The sequence below is a fragment of the Strigops habroptila genome, chromosome 12, assembly GCF_004027225.2.
Source record: "Strigops habroptila isolate Jane chromosome 12, bStrHab1.2.pri, whole genome shotgun sequence".
Taxonomy (NCBI): Eukaryota; Metazoa; Chordata; class Aves; order Psittaciformes; family Psittacidae; genus Strigops; species Strigops habroptila.
Genome location: NC_044288.2, coordinates 15,895,881 through 15,913,263, shown reverse-complemented (window position 1 = coordinate 15,913,263; position 17,383 = coordinate 15,895,881). Strand labels below are relative to the sequence as shown.

At 47.1% G+C, this 17,383-nt stretch overlaps 1 protein-coding gene across 8 annotated transcripts in view; it reads left to right on the top strand.

Moving 5' to 3' along the window:
• The first annotated feature begins 880 nt into the window (after positions 1–880).
• Positions 881–17,383, top strand: part of EBF1 (EBF transcription factor 1) — a 280,201-nt gene continuing 263,698 nt past the window's right edge. For 5 of the 8 annotated variants that reach the window (XM_030503666.1, XM_030503664.1, XM_030503660.1 and 2 more), the window contains exons 1-5: positions 1,546–1,742; positions 3,100–3,256; positions 3,564–3,627; positions 3,876–3,931; positions 12,951–13,024. In XM_030503666.1, coding sequence (XP_030359526.1) covers positions 1,609–1,742; positions 3,100–3,256; positions 3,564–3,627; positions 3,876–3,931; positions 12,951–13,024 — 485 coding nt within the window. In that variant the 5' untranslated portion in view covers positions 1,546–1,608. Of the gene's footprint in view, positions 1,743–3,099; positions 3,257–3,563; positions 3,628–3,875; positions 3,932–12,950; positions 13,025–17,383 lie in introns of all 8 variants that reach the window. The other 3 variants (XM_030503667.1, XM_030503663.1, XM_030503662.1) reach the window with 1 other exon arrangement.

The following is a 17,383-nucleotide window of genomic DNA, read 5'->3' as shown; positions in this document are numbered from 1 at the left end:
AGCGGTTCCCCAGCAAGGGCAGGAGTTGTTTCTGGTATTATTATTTTCCGTAGGAAAAAAATACCGGACTTTCTTCCTAAACTGTCCTGTTGGGAAATGTGCTGTTCCTGCAGAGCCGCGCACCGCTGCCCAGGAGAGGGGCAGGAACGGGAGAGCGCGGTGGTGGGTTCAGCGGGGATTTGCAGCGGGGAAGTTGTCTGGACGCGGGGCGGGTCTGGCCCCACGCGTGTTTCCAGCGGCGCTGGAGATAACCCGTTGTATGGGGCACGGCCGCGGGGCATCCCCGGCTTTGGGCGGTCGGGCTTGGGGTCGACAGCCTGGTGGTGGCGGGGGATCCGCCGGGGCGGCCCCGGGGGAGCGGAGAGGGCTCGAACACCTCGCCGTTAGCGCTGCCACTTGTCCCCGCGGCTGTGCGGCAGCGCGGAGCCCTCCTGGCGAGGGGCGGCCCCGGGAGCTGGGGGTGAGGCGGTGCGGAGAGCGGGGCGTCCGCACACCAAACCCCGGTTGTCCCGGCGAGCAGCGCCGCCGCCTCGTCGATGAACAAAGGCGCGATCGCGTTAGTGCCGGTGCCCCCCCCCTCCCCGCCCCAGGGGGGGCTTCGGGGCAACTTTCCCCCCGGCCGACCGGGCCGCCTGGGCGGGGCTATGCTAATGAGAGGGGAGTGGCCTCGCCCCCGCGGCGGCTCTTCGCGGGCTGCCATTGGCTGCGGCGCCGCGGGGGTGGAGCGGTGACGCGATGCAAATGAGGGGGCGTGCCGCCGGCGGCCCCGCCCCCCGCCCGCCGGGGCTGCGGGGCTCGTGTTCGGCGGCGGGGACAGTCAAAGTGGCTCCCATAGGGAGAGACGGCGAGTCCGCCCGGCGCTGCGGGAGAGGGAGGGGGCACCGGGAGCCCCAGGGTCTCCCTCCGGCCGTCCGTCCGCGCCGCCGCCGCGGGTGCGCCCCTCTCGTTCCCTTCCCGGCGTGCGCCCGGCTCCGGCAACTCGCTTCCTGCGCGGCTGAAGGAGGGAGGAGAGAGGAGCGAGCGCTTCGGCTGGGAGAGGAGAGGAGAGAAGAGAAGAAAGAGGGAGAAAAGAAAAAAAAGAGAGAGGGGAGGAAGGGGGGGAACTTGCCTCTCTTGTCACTGGAAAATGACACTTGATGTAGCAGAGCCTGCCGCAGCTCCCGTTCGTCCTATTGTTTCTTAAACTGCCATCTGAGATTTTCTTTTTTTTTTTCTTTTCCTTTTTTTTTTTTTTTTTTTTTTCCTGCTGCCATCCGAGGGGTGTTTTCATACAAAAGGGACTTCAAGTACTCCTCCGGCTTGCGAGCGCTGCAACCAGCCCCCAGCACCCCGCCAGCCCCTCCACGCACCCAAACAAACTGCACACGCAGCGAACAGCAGCGACAAAACCGGGCTCTGATTGCCTCTGGATTTTTTCTTCCCTTAATGTGCGTGCCTGTGTTCGCTTTCTCTGACTTGCTTTGATTCCAGAGATCAGCTGCAGAGAGAGAAAAAGAGAGAAAGAGAGAAAAACCCTGTAAAACAGCCTGCCGGCGATTTCATCACTTTTTTTTTTTTTTTTTTTTTTTTTGAGTAAAGAAGGAAGATTTGCGCTGTTGTTTCTGATTCATGTTTGGGATTCAGGAAAGCATCCAGCGGAGTGGGAGCAGCATGAAGGAAGAGCCCCTCGGCGCGGGGATGAACGCGGTGCGGACGTGGATGCAGGGAGCCGGCGTCCTGGACGCTAGCACGGCCGCTCAGAGGTAGGGAGGCTCCGCGCCCGCGCCCCGGCACGCGGGTCCCCGCAGGCAGCACTTTCTCCCTTGCACCAGCCCAAAAGCCGGCTCTGGAGCTCTGCTAACAGCAGGGAGATTCGCGTAGAAGTGGCCAGTTAAATATTTATTCCTCCTGTCCCGTAGCAATGACTTTTTATCAAATAATGACAATAATGACAGCAGAGGAGGCGGCTAGCCTCGCTAGGTGGGAATAGGTATGTTTTAATCTCTCCAGCCCACTGTGTTCGCGCGGAGGAAGGAGTTTTCAAAACTATGTTTGCTGCTGATTTAGTCTGAAGATCTCCAAATAACGTTTTCCTCCTCCGATAAGCAGCGACTTGTGCAAGGAGGTATCCAAAATGTATTTCCCTACCTCTCCTTCTTATCGTCCCCAGAATCAGCAGCCTCCCTTCTCCTCCGATAAGCTGGAGTTTTGCAAAGCTTTCTCGGAGAGAAATTTAATTCGAAGCCCCTTTGTAAAATCACTGCCACTTATCTTAGATTTTTAACAAGAAATCCTTTTAAAGAGGAGGTGGGTTTGGCGAAGCTGCGCCCAGACTCGCTTTCTCTCTCATTTCCCTTTCCCCCCATCCTTTTCCTTGAGAAAGAAGAAAAAAAAAAAAAAAAAAAGGGGGGGGGGGGAAGAAAGAAAAAGGAAAAAAAAATAAAAGGAAACCCTGATGCCGGATTCGCAGCCTGAGCCCTGGAGCCGGCAGCAGTTTAATGTTGACATCTCCCGGTGTCTCCCACCTCGCCCCGCACCCCTCCCTCTGGAGCCCTCTAAGGAAGGGAAAGTTTCTGCAGGGACAACCCTGAAATATTTCAAGTTGTCTCCTCGGCTGTTTACCCACCGCTCCGGCCAGGGGAGGGAAAGCTCGCAGGACCGAAACTGAAAGATCAGGCACATGGGCGCTGGGTTGACAGCTCCGAGCCGACTTTGAGAAGTGGCAGGAGCGATGCCGCTCCGCGGGGCAGCGCGCCGGAGGGGTTGAGCGCGGCTCCTCGCCATGCGGGGCCGGCGGCGGGCGGGCACGGCCTCCGGGGAGGGGTAGTGGGTGCCGGGGGGGGCGGCTCGGGGATCACCGCAGGGCGGGATGGGCTCCGGGCTCTGCCGCGCTCCCGGCCCCGCAGGGATTCGGTGTGGGAGAGCACGGCTTTCCTCTTGCCCAGAGGGGAGAGCCCCGGGGCGAGTCGTTGTGTGTGTGTGGGATGCTCAGCCCCGGCGGAGCCCAGCCGGGCCCGACGGAGGAAGGCACGGGCGCGGGAGCCGGCTGTGGGGGGTGGAGAGGGGGGCGTGAGGCCGCGTCGTCGGGGCTGCCGCTAACCCGCGTCCCTCTGGTCCCAGCGGAGTGGGTCTGGCTCGGGCTCACTTCGAGAAGCAGCCTCCTTCCAACCTGAGGAAGTCCAACTTTTTCCACTTCGTCCTGGCTCTGTACGACCGGCAGGGGCAGCCCGTGGAGATCGAGCGCACCGCCTTCGTGGGCTTCGTGGAGAAGGAGAAGGTGAGTAGCCTTGCGCCCCGCTGGGGCTCGACCGCCTCTATAGGGCCCTCCCCGCTCTGCTCCCCCGGGGCCGCGTCCCGGGAGCCACCACCGCCTCCTGGGTGCCTGGCTCTTCCCGGGTCCCGGAGGGCAGCCGGAGAGAGGGTCTTCCCTCATCCCTTGCTATGCCGAGGGCAGGGGAGGGGGGTGACAGCTGCTCTGTCCACCCCTGGGGGCACCCGACGTGTGAGTGATGGAGAAGCTTCATATGATTTTTTTTTTTTTTCTTCCTTTTTCCTTTGGCCTCCCGTGTCCTTTTTGACTTCAGGAAGCCAACAGCGAGAAGACCAACAACGGGATCCACTACCGCCTGCAGCTGCTCTACAGCAATGGTAAGGGCTGGGAGCCCCTGGTGTCAGCCCCATCACCTCCTGCTGCTTCCTCGGCTGCAGAGCCCACCAGAGGCCGGGAAGCAGCTGCCCCGGCTCCCCTCTGCCCCGTGCATCCCTGCGGCCGCGGCCAAGCGCTGTTGGGACCCGGGCGGCCCCGAGTGGGAGCCCCAGCAGGCCCGAGCCCTCGGGCGAGCCCCGGCGCGTTGCCGCCGGCCAGTCCCGCTCCTCACACCTGTGCCTTGTTTCAGGGATCAGGACGGAGCAGGATTTCTACGTCCGACTCATTGACTCCATGACCAAGCAGGTAGGTGCTGCGGAACGCCCGCGGAGGGGTGCTGGGGAGGTGGCAGCCGTCGGGGTGGCCCCAGGGAATGCGGTGGGGCAGCCCGCGGAGGCGAAACCCGCCCCCGGAGCGGAGCGGCTCTGCCCCGGCGGGGAAAGGGCTGCGGGGAAGGAGGTCCCTGCTCTGTAGCTTCAGGGGCTATTGGGCCGAGCCGCGGTGACCGAATCCGGTGATGGGGCTGTGCAGAGGGTCCCCGCGGGACCCTGCCTGCCGCCGCGCTTGAGGAGCTCCGAAAAATACAGGCGATGCTCCAGCCGCCCTTGCAGGGGCTTGGGCCGAGTTTAGCGCTTAATTAATAAGCATTAACCTCCAGGCTCCCCCGGCGCACCGAGCGCCGTCAGCGCCAGCCACTGCCCAGGCGCGGAGGCTTCGTCCGTCTGTCTGTCCGTCCGTCCGTCCTGTGTTCGCGCCGCCACCGGGCCCCGGGTGAAAAGAGGGATCGGATCGGGGCACGCTCGCGTGTCGGAACAGCCCCCCCGAAACGCGTGTCGGCCTGCGGGGCGGCAGTCCGCGACAGTGGGTTACCCCTAGTTGTAAGTCGCTCCTTAGCTTCGCCCCCGGCGTGTGCCTACCTGTACAATATACTTTCCTGTATGAAAACAGCATTTTTACAAGGGGACTATCCGAACAAATCGATTCCCCCTTTTTAAAAGACATTGCTACCCCAGCGTTTTCTTCTGCTCCTGTCAGAGCATTTTTCTCTTCTAATATGTTTCTTTTAAATAGTTGGGATTGCTCTTAAGCCTTTTAATCCTTAAGATATGTTTTTTTCCCCTCCTAATCTGTTGTACTTGTTAAAGAAAATTCTTAGATTTTATTTAGGAAAAAACATCCAGCTTTTTCTGTGCCGATAGGAAGAGTCAGTCCCTGCATGTAGTCTGTAGGGAAAAAACTCTTGGCTTGTATTTCTTTTCTACAGCAAAACATAAAGCTCTAAGGGCTGAGTTGTTTTAGAAAACTCTCTTTGATGGTCCCAAAACATCTTTTCCTGCTATTGAAGACTGTCTTTCAACAGCAAAAAAAAAAAAAAAAAAAAAGGAAAAAAGGAACTTGGATGAATTTTACTAGGCAATCTGCTATGTGCCTGAACTCTGTTAAACTGCACACTTCCAAACACAGCCCATACCCTGCAGGAATTAAAACAGCAGCAACATACCCTTCTTCATAACAAATCTTGGAAAGCATTTGCTGCCATTCCTTGTTTTTCAGGCACAAAATGGCTAGTTTGTGCTAAAAGTAACAAAATCTTCCTGCTATATGAACTCTTAGTCCTTTTGGAGCTTATGTATTTCATATGAGAGAGACTATCAATAAATATTATCTTGAAATAGCTCTCCTATCGTTACAGAAATGCAAAAGCCTCTGCTCATAATCCTGCTGAAAACAGAGCCCTGAACTCATGTAGAGCAGCGGATTCAAAATAATTTTCTTAACAAAGGCGTCTTGCATATGAAGAGTTCATCCTTAGGCACTGTTTGACCTCTTGGTCCCTCATTATTATCAAGTCATCACAGGGTCTTTGGAGAGAAAGGGGAAAAAAAACCCCAAAATACAGTTTATTTGTAAAACCTACCATGTAGCTTTAAAGCACGTTCACAATGAAGAAGGAGGGGGAAAAAAAATCTGTCTGATTTCAGGAAGTCTTAGAAAAACAAAGTTAGTGCAAATTACAGATTTTGGGGAAAGTGCAGTGGGGTTGAGAAGGAAGGATTTATGAACAAAAGCTCTCTGAACTTAGCTTAGAAAATGGGGAGTGAAGGGCTATTTTAGACACAAACATATTTGCTTACGTAGAAATTTCATGTACATAATTTCTTTAGGCAGGACCATAATTGCTTGTGAAAAATAGGGCATCGTCATGTCAAAACTGTGGCATGTGCCGCTCCCAATTTTTTTGGGGGGCCAGGGGCTGAATTCTCCCTTCTCTTCTTTTTTAACTCTTCCTTTTTAAAAGTGAAATTATTTCTGAGTTGGGATCGCTTTGGTGGCTGAATGCTTATTAGGAAGTGAAGTACAACACATGACAGAAGCTCACCCAAACGTTGAATATATCATTTATAGTTCACGACAGTGAATTATACAGAAGATCTCGAGTAACTTTCAAATCATCAAACTGTAATTAAATATTGCAAAGACTGTCTGAAAATTCTTTAATTTTTAATGAAAGTTAAATGTATTGTCAGTCTACTTGAAGGTGTAGTATTTTAATGCATGACGCTCAGAACAAACTGGATAATGAAATGATTACTTTTAAATGAAACTGTTGCAGAAGCGTACATGTTTCAGCTGGCAAGTATCTTCTCGATACTCTCACATGCACATTCACACACTCAATAATTGTGAATTCCCAGACTGAAATTACAGCTACTCTGAGGTTTCTGGTGGCAAATTAAAAATCCCACAGAAGCAAAGCTTGGGTGAGTTAGGTTCCCCAGATCATACAGGAAAGTATTTGTGGCTCTTCGTACTAAATACATATTTCTTTTAAGTATGGACACATCAGGTTTAAATGTATTCTCTTTGTCTCACAGTTATAAATTGCAAGGTTTTGTATCATGGATTATTAAGTTAGGTAAGATAAAATAAAATCCATTCTGCAAATCAGACCCAGATTTTTGTATGTAGGATTGCTACTCACAGATTTAACATAAATGTCCCATGAACAGCATGCATTATATCTGCAGGTAGACAGGCAGGGATTTGCTGTGCTGAATGCTGTGTATGTATAGATGTTCCTGGACTGAATAAGTCCGGGATTTGTTTGTGTGGCTGTACCCAACTAAGAAACTCATGGTGAGAGTCCTTTCATAGGTAGAGCAAAGGGACCTATGTGTCCTTGTACATGTGTGTCTATTCTCCGTCAGTGGTGATGCGGTGTGGGAAGCGGGGCTGGAGAGTGGCATGACTGAAAGGACCAAGAATTGTGTTGTGAACTGCATCCCAGGGCAGACCTGGGCTGTAGGTGTGAACTTTGTGTGTGCTACCCCAAAACATGAGCTCTCGCTGCACGCCTGCTCCGTGATAGCTTGGGCTGTGGGACTTCCAAATGGGAAACCCAGGCAGGATCAGTCTCAAAGTGCATTATTTTAAGTTATATTCAGGATAACATGCTTAGCCTTTAGTGGTGGCCCCAGAGCAGTGTTGGTTGAGACAGGAATTCCAGGTCTTTCAGGGGTCTCGCTACATTTCCAGAATGTGTCCCTATCATTTAACATTTGTAAATAATATGCACAAATCATTACGGTTGCAGGGAAGTTCTTTTCAGTTACAGCAACAACATTCGGCGTCAATACTGGCTTAATTACATTTTCTTTTATGTTATCTTGGCACCTCATTTTATGTCAGGATCACATTCCTAATGCGCTCAAAACCCTGTAGGATCCCAAACTTTATAGCTGTTGCTTTCCGTAAAGCAGCAGCTCTTACCGCAGTAGGTCTGGCTCTAACAATGATGCATTTTGAAATTGCCTGCAAAATGTGAAATATGTCTGCTCTAATAAAAACGGAGGTTTTAGGCCAGTCTAAGGGTTTTTAATGTATTTACGGAGAAGAGATGCCTTCTATTTCTTCAGCTGTATTTTCATAAAGTTGATATATTTCGCTATTAGGAAAGATGGAGGAAATAAATCTGCAATACTTGTTCCCCACCCATTTTTTCTTCAGCCGTTCTCATCCATAAGATATAACGGATGCTAATATGGCTCAGGCACCTTAAAAATCATAAGTTTTGCACGATAGCTATTGTCTATTGCTGAGAGTCCTCATGAGTCAAAAATCCTTCCTTCAGAGTTCGACTCTGTTTATATTTTGCTTTTTTCCCCAGTACTTTAACTCTGGATGCAAATGGTTTTTCTGTTGACTTCTCTATCATTCTCTGATGTCTGCAGACATTTGATCAGCTCTCTATTCTGTGCATAGCACGGCCCTTCTCTGGCAGCTACATGCATGGGAAAAAAAAATGTTATCAATAAGTTCAGAGGAGCCTCAGCGCACTTGGAGAAAATTCACACAAACATAAAACAAAACCTAACCCCTGTGCTGGGGAAAGTTTACACTGCGCCAGATTTTAGCAGCTTTCTTGTGCCTTTGGTAAGATGTCAGAAGCGCAGGTGATTTTAATTTTCTTGTACAGAGAGGAATGGAGAAGTTTGGAATTTGCATGCATGATCAGGACCTGTGTTTGGGAAAATGTAAACTCATCACAGTGGAAAATGTGTTGTTTGGAGTCTGAGGGTGAAAACAAAGCTGAGGATTTTGGAGAGACTGCCTGAGCCAGATGGCCTGGTGCATTCCCAGTCTGGCAGCCCAACTGCTCCCTCCTGTATAATATACAGCCATTTGTTCTGGGATATTTACGCTAGAGCTGTTTCCATGTGAATGTTTGAAAACCATTAAAAATGAACATATTAGGAGAGATAAATTTATTTAATTTGTGTGAATACATCGATAAGCAGGCTGTGTATCAAAGGCAGAGGGAGCCTGCATAAAATAATTAGATGCTTCTGAATTGTGCACTGAGAGAGACAGCAATAACTAACCATCCCCGCCCCGGGACCCAGTGCTGTGCTACTTCTCTAGGATAAACCTCACTGGGATGAGTCGAAATTCTGCCTGAGGAAAGGGTAAAAACTCGGATGGTTAAGGGTTAAGTATTCAAAGCCAAATAAATGTAATTCACAGTATTTTCTGCGTAGATATATAGCGGATACAAGCCTAATCCTCTCTGGGTGAAACTCTGGCCCATCTGAAGTCAATTGCAAAGCTCCTATTGAATTCGGTGGGGCCAGGATTTTGTTTTCTCTCTGTGTGTATGGCTGTATATGTCATTCCAAATCATTCTAGTTCTGTTTTTGAAAGGATCCTCATTTAACAAGTTTTTCTTTCGCCTTTATTTCAGTAATGGAGATAGGTTTTTTTTGTGAAACAGATGAGGAATTTGAAAGCAAGTGGATTGTGGTGCATGTCGGTGATTTCTCTCCTTCTCTTTTCAAATCAAGGCCATAACTGAACAATATAATGACCATGATCTCATTCCTTCAAGATTGTTTTTCATCCAGTTCGGAAAGCAGGATTGCTTGACTGGCAAACTGACACCATGAGACGATCCTGCCCTCACTTGTATCAGCATAAATCTGGATTTAGTCAGGAATAGTTAAGGACAAAATCTGGCTTTATATTTTTCCAACTTATTCATCAACTCTTTTATTGCTCTATCCTGCCATCTTTACTGGGGAAAAAGTGGCTTAAATGAGAACTGTAGTCTTGACTTTTACATTATCCCCCCTCCTTTTTGTTTCATTTTATTGTATTTTTTAATGAACTCCATCGCTGAAAAGTTTAGGCAAATCGTTGGATGCACTTGTCATCTAGAAGTGACTGCAATGGGCTCAGTTTAGTATTTTTATTTGCTGGCAAGCAGTGAATTGTATTTGATTTAACTTTTTATGCAGCTTTATTTAAATGGAAGTGAGGAAGCCTTATATTTTGACGCCAATTTTTCGGGGCCTGATTTTTTAAGTCCGCTGGTGCACCAGTGATCGTTACTGGGGCTTCTTGTAGAAAGGTTACTTAGGGGAGTAATGGCTTACCAAAATGGAAGATGAATTTTGTGGGGAAATATTTAAGTTGTTCAGGAGAAGAAAAGCTATTTTGAACCACTTATGAAACAACACCGAGTTAAACTACACAAAGTAAACAAAAAGAAAAAAGCAAAGTCTATAATCTTGCATTTCCCTTGCTGGTGTTTTGTTGTGCAACGATGGTGTGTATGTGCAGGCTTATTTTTAGCTCTGCTGTGGTCTAAGTTTATACACTGTAACTTTCACTTTATCTCTCATTAATGTGATCCCTATTTGACAAAATCACGACGATGTCAGTGCGACAAGGAATCCCGCTGCAATCAGCTCATTTTAAACCCTGAAGTTTAAAAAATAACAATAATAATAATATACATATTTTAAAATAGAGTAGTTTTTCAGATTTTACAGTTAAAAAAATCTTCACAACAGTAACATTGTAGACCCTTCCTGTAAAAATACTCCTGGCAGCTATAACGATCTGAAACTTTAGCAGTTCCTGTTTCCTTTTTGAAACTAATTGTAGAATTAATGCTTTAAAGCAGCGCAGTTTGCAAGAGGGCAGAGTATCTGCAGTGCTCCCGGGCAGCCATTCATGGAAGTAAACAGTTGGCGCTTTACACACCCGTTCGCACAAGTAAATTAGGACATAGGAATGGGAATTGGGGATGAGCTGCTCGGAAACGAACTCGGCAATTCCTTCTGCTTCCTAGAATTTCCTAGGAATTCTGTCAGGAATAGGGTATGCAGGAGTATCTGTGCTTAATGCGAAGAAAACACAATGTGGATGGGTGCAACATTGGTAACTAAATGCAAATAAAGTGAAAAGCAAATCCTTAACGTTAGAGGAAGGCAGAAGAATGTCATGCACGCAAAGAAAGGGATCACTGATGCTAAACACAACAGACAAGGTGATTATGTACCACAGTGTTGACTCTGCCCGTTCATTATTGCTATTTAGTTGAGTTATTTAAGCGGGTACCTGGAGGTTAAGTAAGCATAGCAGCAGGAAGAGAGAGGGGAGGGGGGAAAAAAGGAAAGTAAATGCTGTGTTCTGTTTGTCATTTCCAGTGCTTCCTTGGCTTCACCGGCAACAAGATAACCCATAGTGGGTAAATTTATTTTATTATTTGAAAGTCTTAAGAAGAATGAGCCAGGGCCAGCAGTCCTCTCTGAGGCACTGTTCATGCTGTGATTGTCTAGAGGTGAACAGGCACTGGAGGTGCTTGTCTCCACTAATGGCCTCAGGGTAGATATGCTCTTTACCTGCATGCCCTGCACTCTCAGAGACAGATTTTTCTTTAATTATTGATTAAGTCCAAAAAGTGCCATGAGCTTCCCCCTTGCCTGGCCTGTCCTACTGCCAAGTGGAACCCGATTTTGGAGTTTTCTGGAGTGTTTGCAGTGTCTCCACTGACTAACCCCATCAAGCATTAGCTGGTTTCTTTGATTCTCTGGTTTTGGCTGAAGACACTTCTCCCCATTTTCCCCTTTAATGCAGGAAATGAGGATCTTCAGAATTTGTCCCACCTCCTGTTGTAGCACATGGATGACTGTAGTGCCATCTTCCAAAGCTTCTTGCGAAACATTTGTAGCTGTCTTGGGCACTGATGTGGAAGTACCTCAAGGCATGCGCCAGCAACCAAGCAGGGACATGGGATCCCGGCTGGGGTCAGGGGGGTTTGCTGGTATCTGTGCTGCGGTGACTTTGCATGTATCCTGTGACAATTTTTGTGTCCCCGTCATATGGGTGCTGGGTTCACAGGATTTGTGCCACACTGGTGGGAATGAGGAGGTAGAAGTCGAGTGAGACTCTGTACCCATTAGCTGCAATGACACCGGTGGCCTCTGTTTTATATTATCAGCAAAAAACCGCACTGGCTCTCAGGTTTTAGGAGAATGGGCATAGCAAAACAGAAATGAAAAAATTGAAACTAGCAAAGATAACACAGCCCCATTTCTGACTCTTTTTTTTTTTTTTTTTTTTTTTGGTGGAATCATTAAATAATTTTATAATGCATAATATTAATATTGCATGTTACTGTTACAACCGTGTCAAGAATCTGCTCATGCTTCCCCAGATTTGTACGTCCTGAGGTCTGTACCCCCTTTGCAGGTACAGCACCTCTTACCCTTAGTGAGTTATATCTATAAGGACTGGGAAAGCTGTTCGTATGACGTTACTCCAGCATATATTATATAAATAACTTCTTTTTTCTCAGTATTTTCCACGCTTCTGTTTTAAAGTGGTCTCATTCCATAAAATGTATTTCATCCACATAGCATACTTTTGGGTTTTATTTTCAATATATAGTTTATTGTTAGCTTTAGGTATACTTGTATCAGATGTCGTTTTATTTGCAGAGTTTGTTCCCCAATTTCTACTTTTTAAGGCTGATGCCGATGCTCAGATGTAGGGGTTGCCATCCCTCCAAGTCTGGGATTCTAACCATTGATCCTAGCTCTGGAGCGGCATCCTAAAAGATTTAGGAACTTGAGTGCTATCAAAAGATGTTGTTGCACAGGCAACTTCTTTTCACTCTTGTTTTGCTGCTGGTGCCCGGGACCAGGGGTGGTTAGAAAACATCACTCTGTCGTGCTTCAGATGGAAACTATGTACTGGGTGGGCTGTGAGTGCTAACCCAGTTAGCGTATAATGACAATCCCTCGCTGTCACTGCTGGTTCTACTGCTGAGAGCACGGCAAACATAAACTCTTACCGCAATGCGAATGCACTGTCTTTCCACAGTTTTAACTTGAAGGATTCTCCCTGTGCTGTCTCAGAGACAAATTTCTCAAGCTGGTTGATCCTCTGTTTGTTTTGGTATTCTCTGCTCTGGTAGGGCCTGCTTTTCACTTATTTATATCCCTGTAACTCCAGAGCCGCTCTCTGGGAAGCGGTGGATCATGAGGTTCAAGGGGAGAATCAGGCCCAGGCGTTTTCTCAGGAGCTACCAGGAAAATGCTTGGGCTGTGTAGCTTTTGTAATTAAAAATACATGAGCTCTCTCTTTTCTGTCCTTATTTTTATATCTTTTTTAATGAATAGGACCCAAAGTATATCCAGCCTTACTTTTTTTTTTTTTCCCTTTTTTTTTTCCTTTTAATGCTATTAGGTTTACATTTTATTCTGAATTGAAAAGAAAATTGTGGTTGTCTTGACTACCAAAAAACCCCATCCTACACACACCGCTTGAGAGATGTGCTACGGAGAGGAGGGAATTTAACTGTACTCAGATTGTGTTGTTTTCCAACTGCAAGTCTTGGAGCAGGTTCGGTGGAGATGCTATCCCTTTAGCCTGCAGCTTGGCTCACAACTCCGGGCTGCACCTTTGGTTACCGCGATGTGTTTTTATTTTCTCCAACCCAACTCGATGCACAGCTAAAAATGTGTTTTGTTTCTAGGCGATAGTATATGAAGGCCAAGACAAGAACCCAGAAATGTGCCGAGTTCTGCTCACGCATGAAATAATGTGCAGGTAAGAAATACCCCGCTTCCAGTTAATTAGTGATGAGAAGATGAATCTGTCTCTCAAAATCTAGGTTGAACCTGCAGCTATTTTCGGACTTAAATTTATCTTTCTTGCATTAAACAATCCCAAAATAACCCAGTTCGGTTTGTGTAATTAGCAGCAAGGTCTCAGCCGTCACACTAGTTTTCAATTATTTACAAAGAGTTATTCTTCGCAGAACACTACTGGTTCTCATTTAGACGTCGTAGCCCATAAAAGGTCTCCTCACCAAAATTAACAGTCAATTCTAGTCTTCTAGCAATAAATGTTTCTGCCCCCAATTCCCAACAAAACCTCCTCAGTAGAATGACAAAATAGTAATTCTTGTATTTTTTTTCTGGGTGTGCATGAAGTCTTGAGGTCAGGAGGACCAGTCTGGTCCAGGTCATGCAAGGTCCCTGCTTGCCCGCAGCAGGGCAGGTGATACTCCTCCATGCAAAAGATGTCTTCCTGTTGATTTTCTATAAAAGTCGCCTTGCAGATTTGGCTCTGCCCTGTGCTCTCTGCCCCTGAACATGCCTGCCTGGGGTTGGTCACTTGAATTCAGGACAGTCAAATATCTTCTCTCCTGAACACGGTACTTCTGCAGCTGCTTCCTTCTCATTTCTGGCTGATTGAAATAGGTGAAGCCTCTTCTACTTCCCTTTTACTGCAGAGAAGGCAGCATCTTCCCACAGAGCCCTCCAGCACCTAGGAGAGCTTGACCTTGCGGTCCCATTAAAGTTAGTGGGTGTTTTTTGCATGTCTGAAAAAATCATTTGTTACACGTTATTCGATGGCAGAAAATAATTCCCTGGTGGAAGACGAAGTATTCTTGCATAAGCTCATTGTTACAATCAGTTGTTTTAAGACTGTAAAAATGCCATTGCATGCGTTGTAACTTTTACAAAACACATTTACTAAAAAGGAGTAACTTGAGGGTAAAAACTAGTACCCACTTCTAAGAGAAGAAACTTGGATGAGGGTTTCCTGGTGGGGGACAGTCTTAGAAAAAAAATACTGAGATGGAAACTTCTCTGCTGGTTGATTTTTATTTTTTTTTAGTTTTACTTTATTATTTCTTTTCTTTCTTTGGGATCTGCATATTTTGTCCTCCATGGCAGCTCCTCCCTGATAAAAGCCTGCTCCAGGGCAGTACCCTGCGATGCCAGCAGAGAAGGAGCTGCTCCCCTTGCTTTGCCAGCCTGGGTAAAACCCCAAACAGCCCCTCCAAGTTCTTCCTTGCAGCATTTCGGGATTTCAGTTTCCATACTGTATTTTTCCAGGCTGCTTCATTCAGTAGATTTGGCTTCTTCCAGGAAACCAGAGATACCCCATTGCGGCCTGAGAACGAAGAGAGTAGACAGGTGTCTCCAAGAGCTGCCAGAGCTTCTGCTGTTGTTGGGAGCTGCAGCATTGCTTTGCTGAGGACTCTGGGCCAGTTGTCCCTTTCTCAATGGAAAGCCAGTCGTGCTGACAACTCATAATTGCCCTAAAATTCATTGGCCCAATTAGCACCACTTTCACACTAGATACCTAGCTAGGAACAATTCATGGAAATATTACAAGAGGCCCCTGACCTGATAAGGCTGAAGTGCGTGCTTAACTTTTCTCCTGTAGTAAACCAGTAAAACAGTGGGGCCATCCACGTGAGTAAAATTAAGCACGTGGTCAAGTGCCTGCAGTGTCAGGGTCTGAAACTGCTGTTAGTTCCTCATACTTAAACAACAAGGTTTGTGAGGTAGGGATTACCTCTGCCTGCCACCCTGAGCCATCCATGCAAGGGTAAAGACTGCCTACTTCAATGCATTAATTTTCTTACACACACTTTAGAAACATAAAGAGTAAGAAGCAAATTAAAACTTCCTATAGAAGGCTGAGTTCTAACCAGAAGACCAAATATCCACATCAAAGATTTACGGACATTCAATATACATTGACTGAGACAAAATTATTTCCATTCTGGGAATACGGAAATACGTGCAGTCTTTATTAACACTTCACACTTTCTTTGTTCTTAAAATTGACTGGATCAGGAGCTTTATTCTGCTCCTTCTATTTGTTTACTGCTAGCCCTCACCTTGTGTTTCATAACCATAAGGTAGAGGGGTAGTAAAAGAAATGATAATCTGACCATAGTAGGCAAATGTTGTGTGCCTGACGGGGTGGGGGAGACATATTTAAATGTCTTACAGCTCATATTAGATATTACCCTTTTCCTTTTCTGCCTACACATATGTAAGAGGGTGCTGTTTGTTTACCAGGCCGCTTGACCCTATTGCACAAATCTGTCATCTATTGTGCTGCTAACACTCTTTTAAATTGCAAATCTGATGCTCTTTAGGGGTCTAGAAGGAGAAAAAAATATCTCTCTCCACACCATTCTGTTTCTCTTGATTTCTTGCCTGTTGTAAGTGGAAGTTGGGATGTGCTGAATTTGCACCAGGGGTGCAAATGCAGCCTCAATTATAAGCATAAAATTAGAGTCTGTTCCCCATTAATCAGCCCAGCTAATTGCTATGCACTACCATTAGCCATATGGTGTGAAAGACAGCTTGCTCTCCCTAAGATGAAATTTCTTCATTTCAGACATGAAATAGTGAGGGCTCTGTATTTTAAAATAGCTTGTTTTAGATATTTAATTTCTAAACAACTTTCAGCAGTGCTTTCTATCAAGGCTAACTGCACAATAAAACTTTGCATTTATGTGACAAAGCTGAGTATTTATAGTATACGACAACTATGGCAAGGATAAGACAAAGAATTCAAATGTATTGGAGAGTCCTGGTTGTGGTAGGAAAGTGGGGCTGATGTTTGCTTCAGGTAGTGGTTTATTTCAAAGGATTTCATTGTGTTTTGTCGAATATAAAAATCTACACTGTTGGCGAAAATGTTAATAGCTGGGGAGAATTCACAGCCTCAGTGGAATTTATTAGTATTGCAGGCAGCATGGGGAGGGACATCTATAGTTAATATTGCCTCAACAATTTCCATTATGAAACCTTCAGTGGCTTACAGCTTTGCCAAACTTAAACTGTTCTGGCTGAAATGTCCTTTGCAGGGTGTCAGCCTCAGGCTGACTTTCTTTGGAAAGTTTCAGCTAAAATGGTTCAGTGACTTCTGAGAATGAAGTTGGAGTAAAATATGGTTTTTGTCTGTGTAAAATACGATCTTAGAGCCATTTTGGCGAGAACCTCCCACACCTCCACGCTTTGGGGTGAGTAGCCTGTTTGGGGCAAGGCTTGTCCTGACTTCATCAACCTGCAGGATGAAAACCACCTCACTGGGAGCTCCTGCAAAATCTTCCACATGGACTTGCTAACGACTTGTTAGAGCCTGGGAGCTAAATGGTCAGAAAGTCGCATTTGCGCTGGCCACGTGCCATTGCCCCGTCATTTCTCATTGTTTATTGTCCCCACAGAAAGCTCAAGCACAGATACACAAAGCAGGGCTCCTCTCGCGAGCAATGCTCCTGCCCACCACACCAGGGAGGGTATGGGAGGATTTGGGGGTGCTAGACATTGGGGTGAGGTGGCCATCTCCTATGTCCTCACAACAGTGCTGGGTAGTGCAGGCTAGAGATGGTCCAGCACAGGGAAGCGAAGAGGAGGAGAAAGATAGGGAGCAAGACAGCAGGAGGGCAGCAGTTCCCCAGAGGGTTGGGGTGAGGACAAAGGCAGCAACAAAAGCTGGGAGTGGTGGTGGTGGCCAGCAGATGGGGAGGCCTGTGAAGGGATAGGATGGGGATGGTGTGGGGCTTGGGCATGAGCCCTAGGGATGGCGAGGATAGCAACTGGAGTGGGGTAGGCAGAGATGGGGTGCAGGAACAGGATGAGGTTGTGATGGGAAGAGGCTTCATTACTATCTAGGACTAGTTGTTTTAAAAGCGAGCTACCCCCAAACATATCAATCTTTGTAGGCTTTTTCTGTTGGCCAATATTGCATTGTGCCTGAGCCATGGCTCCTCGCCCCACTTGGGGAGAAGAGTCATGGAAGAACAGAGAAGACAGGTCATTGGCCTCCTGGCTGCAAGGACCTGGCACTCAGAGCCTCTTCCTATGCTTTTTCAGAGCCTTGCTGGGAGCTGGAGGGTTTCTGGGTGACTTGATGAAGCTCCCGGGAATTTTTAAATTCCTTCAGGGAAAAGAGAAAGGGCGCTGAATAGTTAGCAACAGTGTTAAGCAGGCACTAAAAGCCAAAACTTTTGAGGCAAGTTGAATTAAAAGCACTTCTCGTGCAACCAGGTCTCAGGCTCAGGGTTTGCATGAGGTTTTAATTCTCTGCATAGAAAAACTAGAGTAGAGGAAGCCTTGAATTCTGCTGTTGGGGGATAAAAACACAAAGACA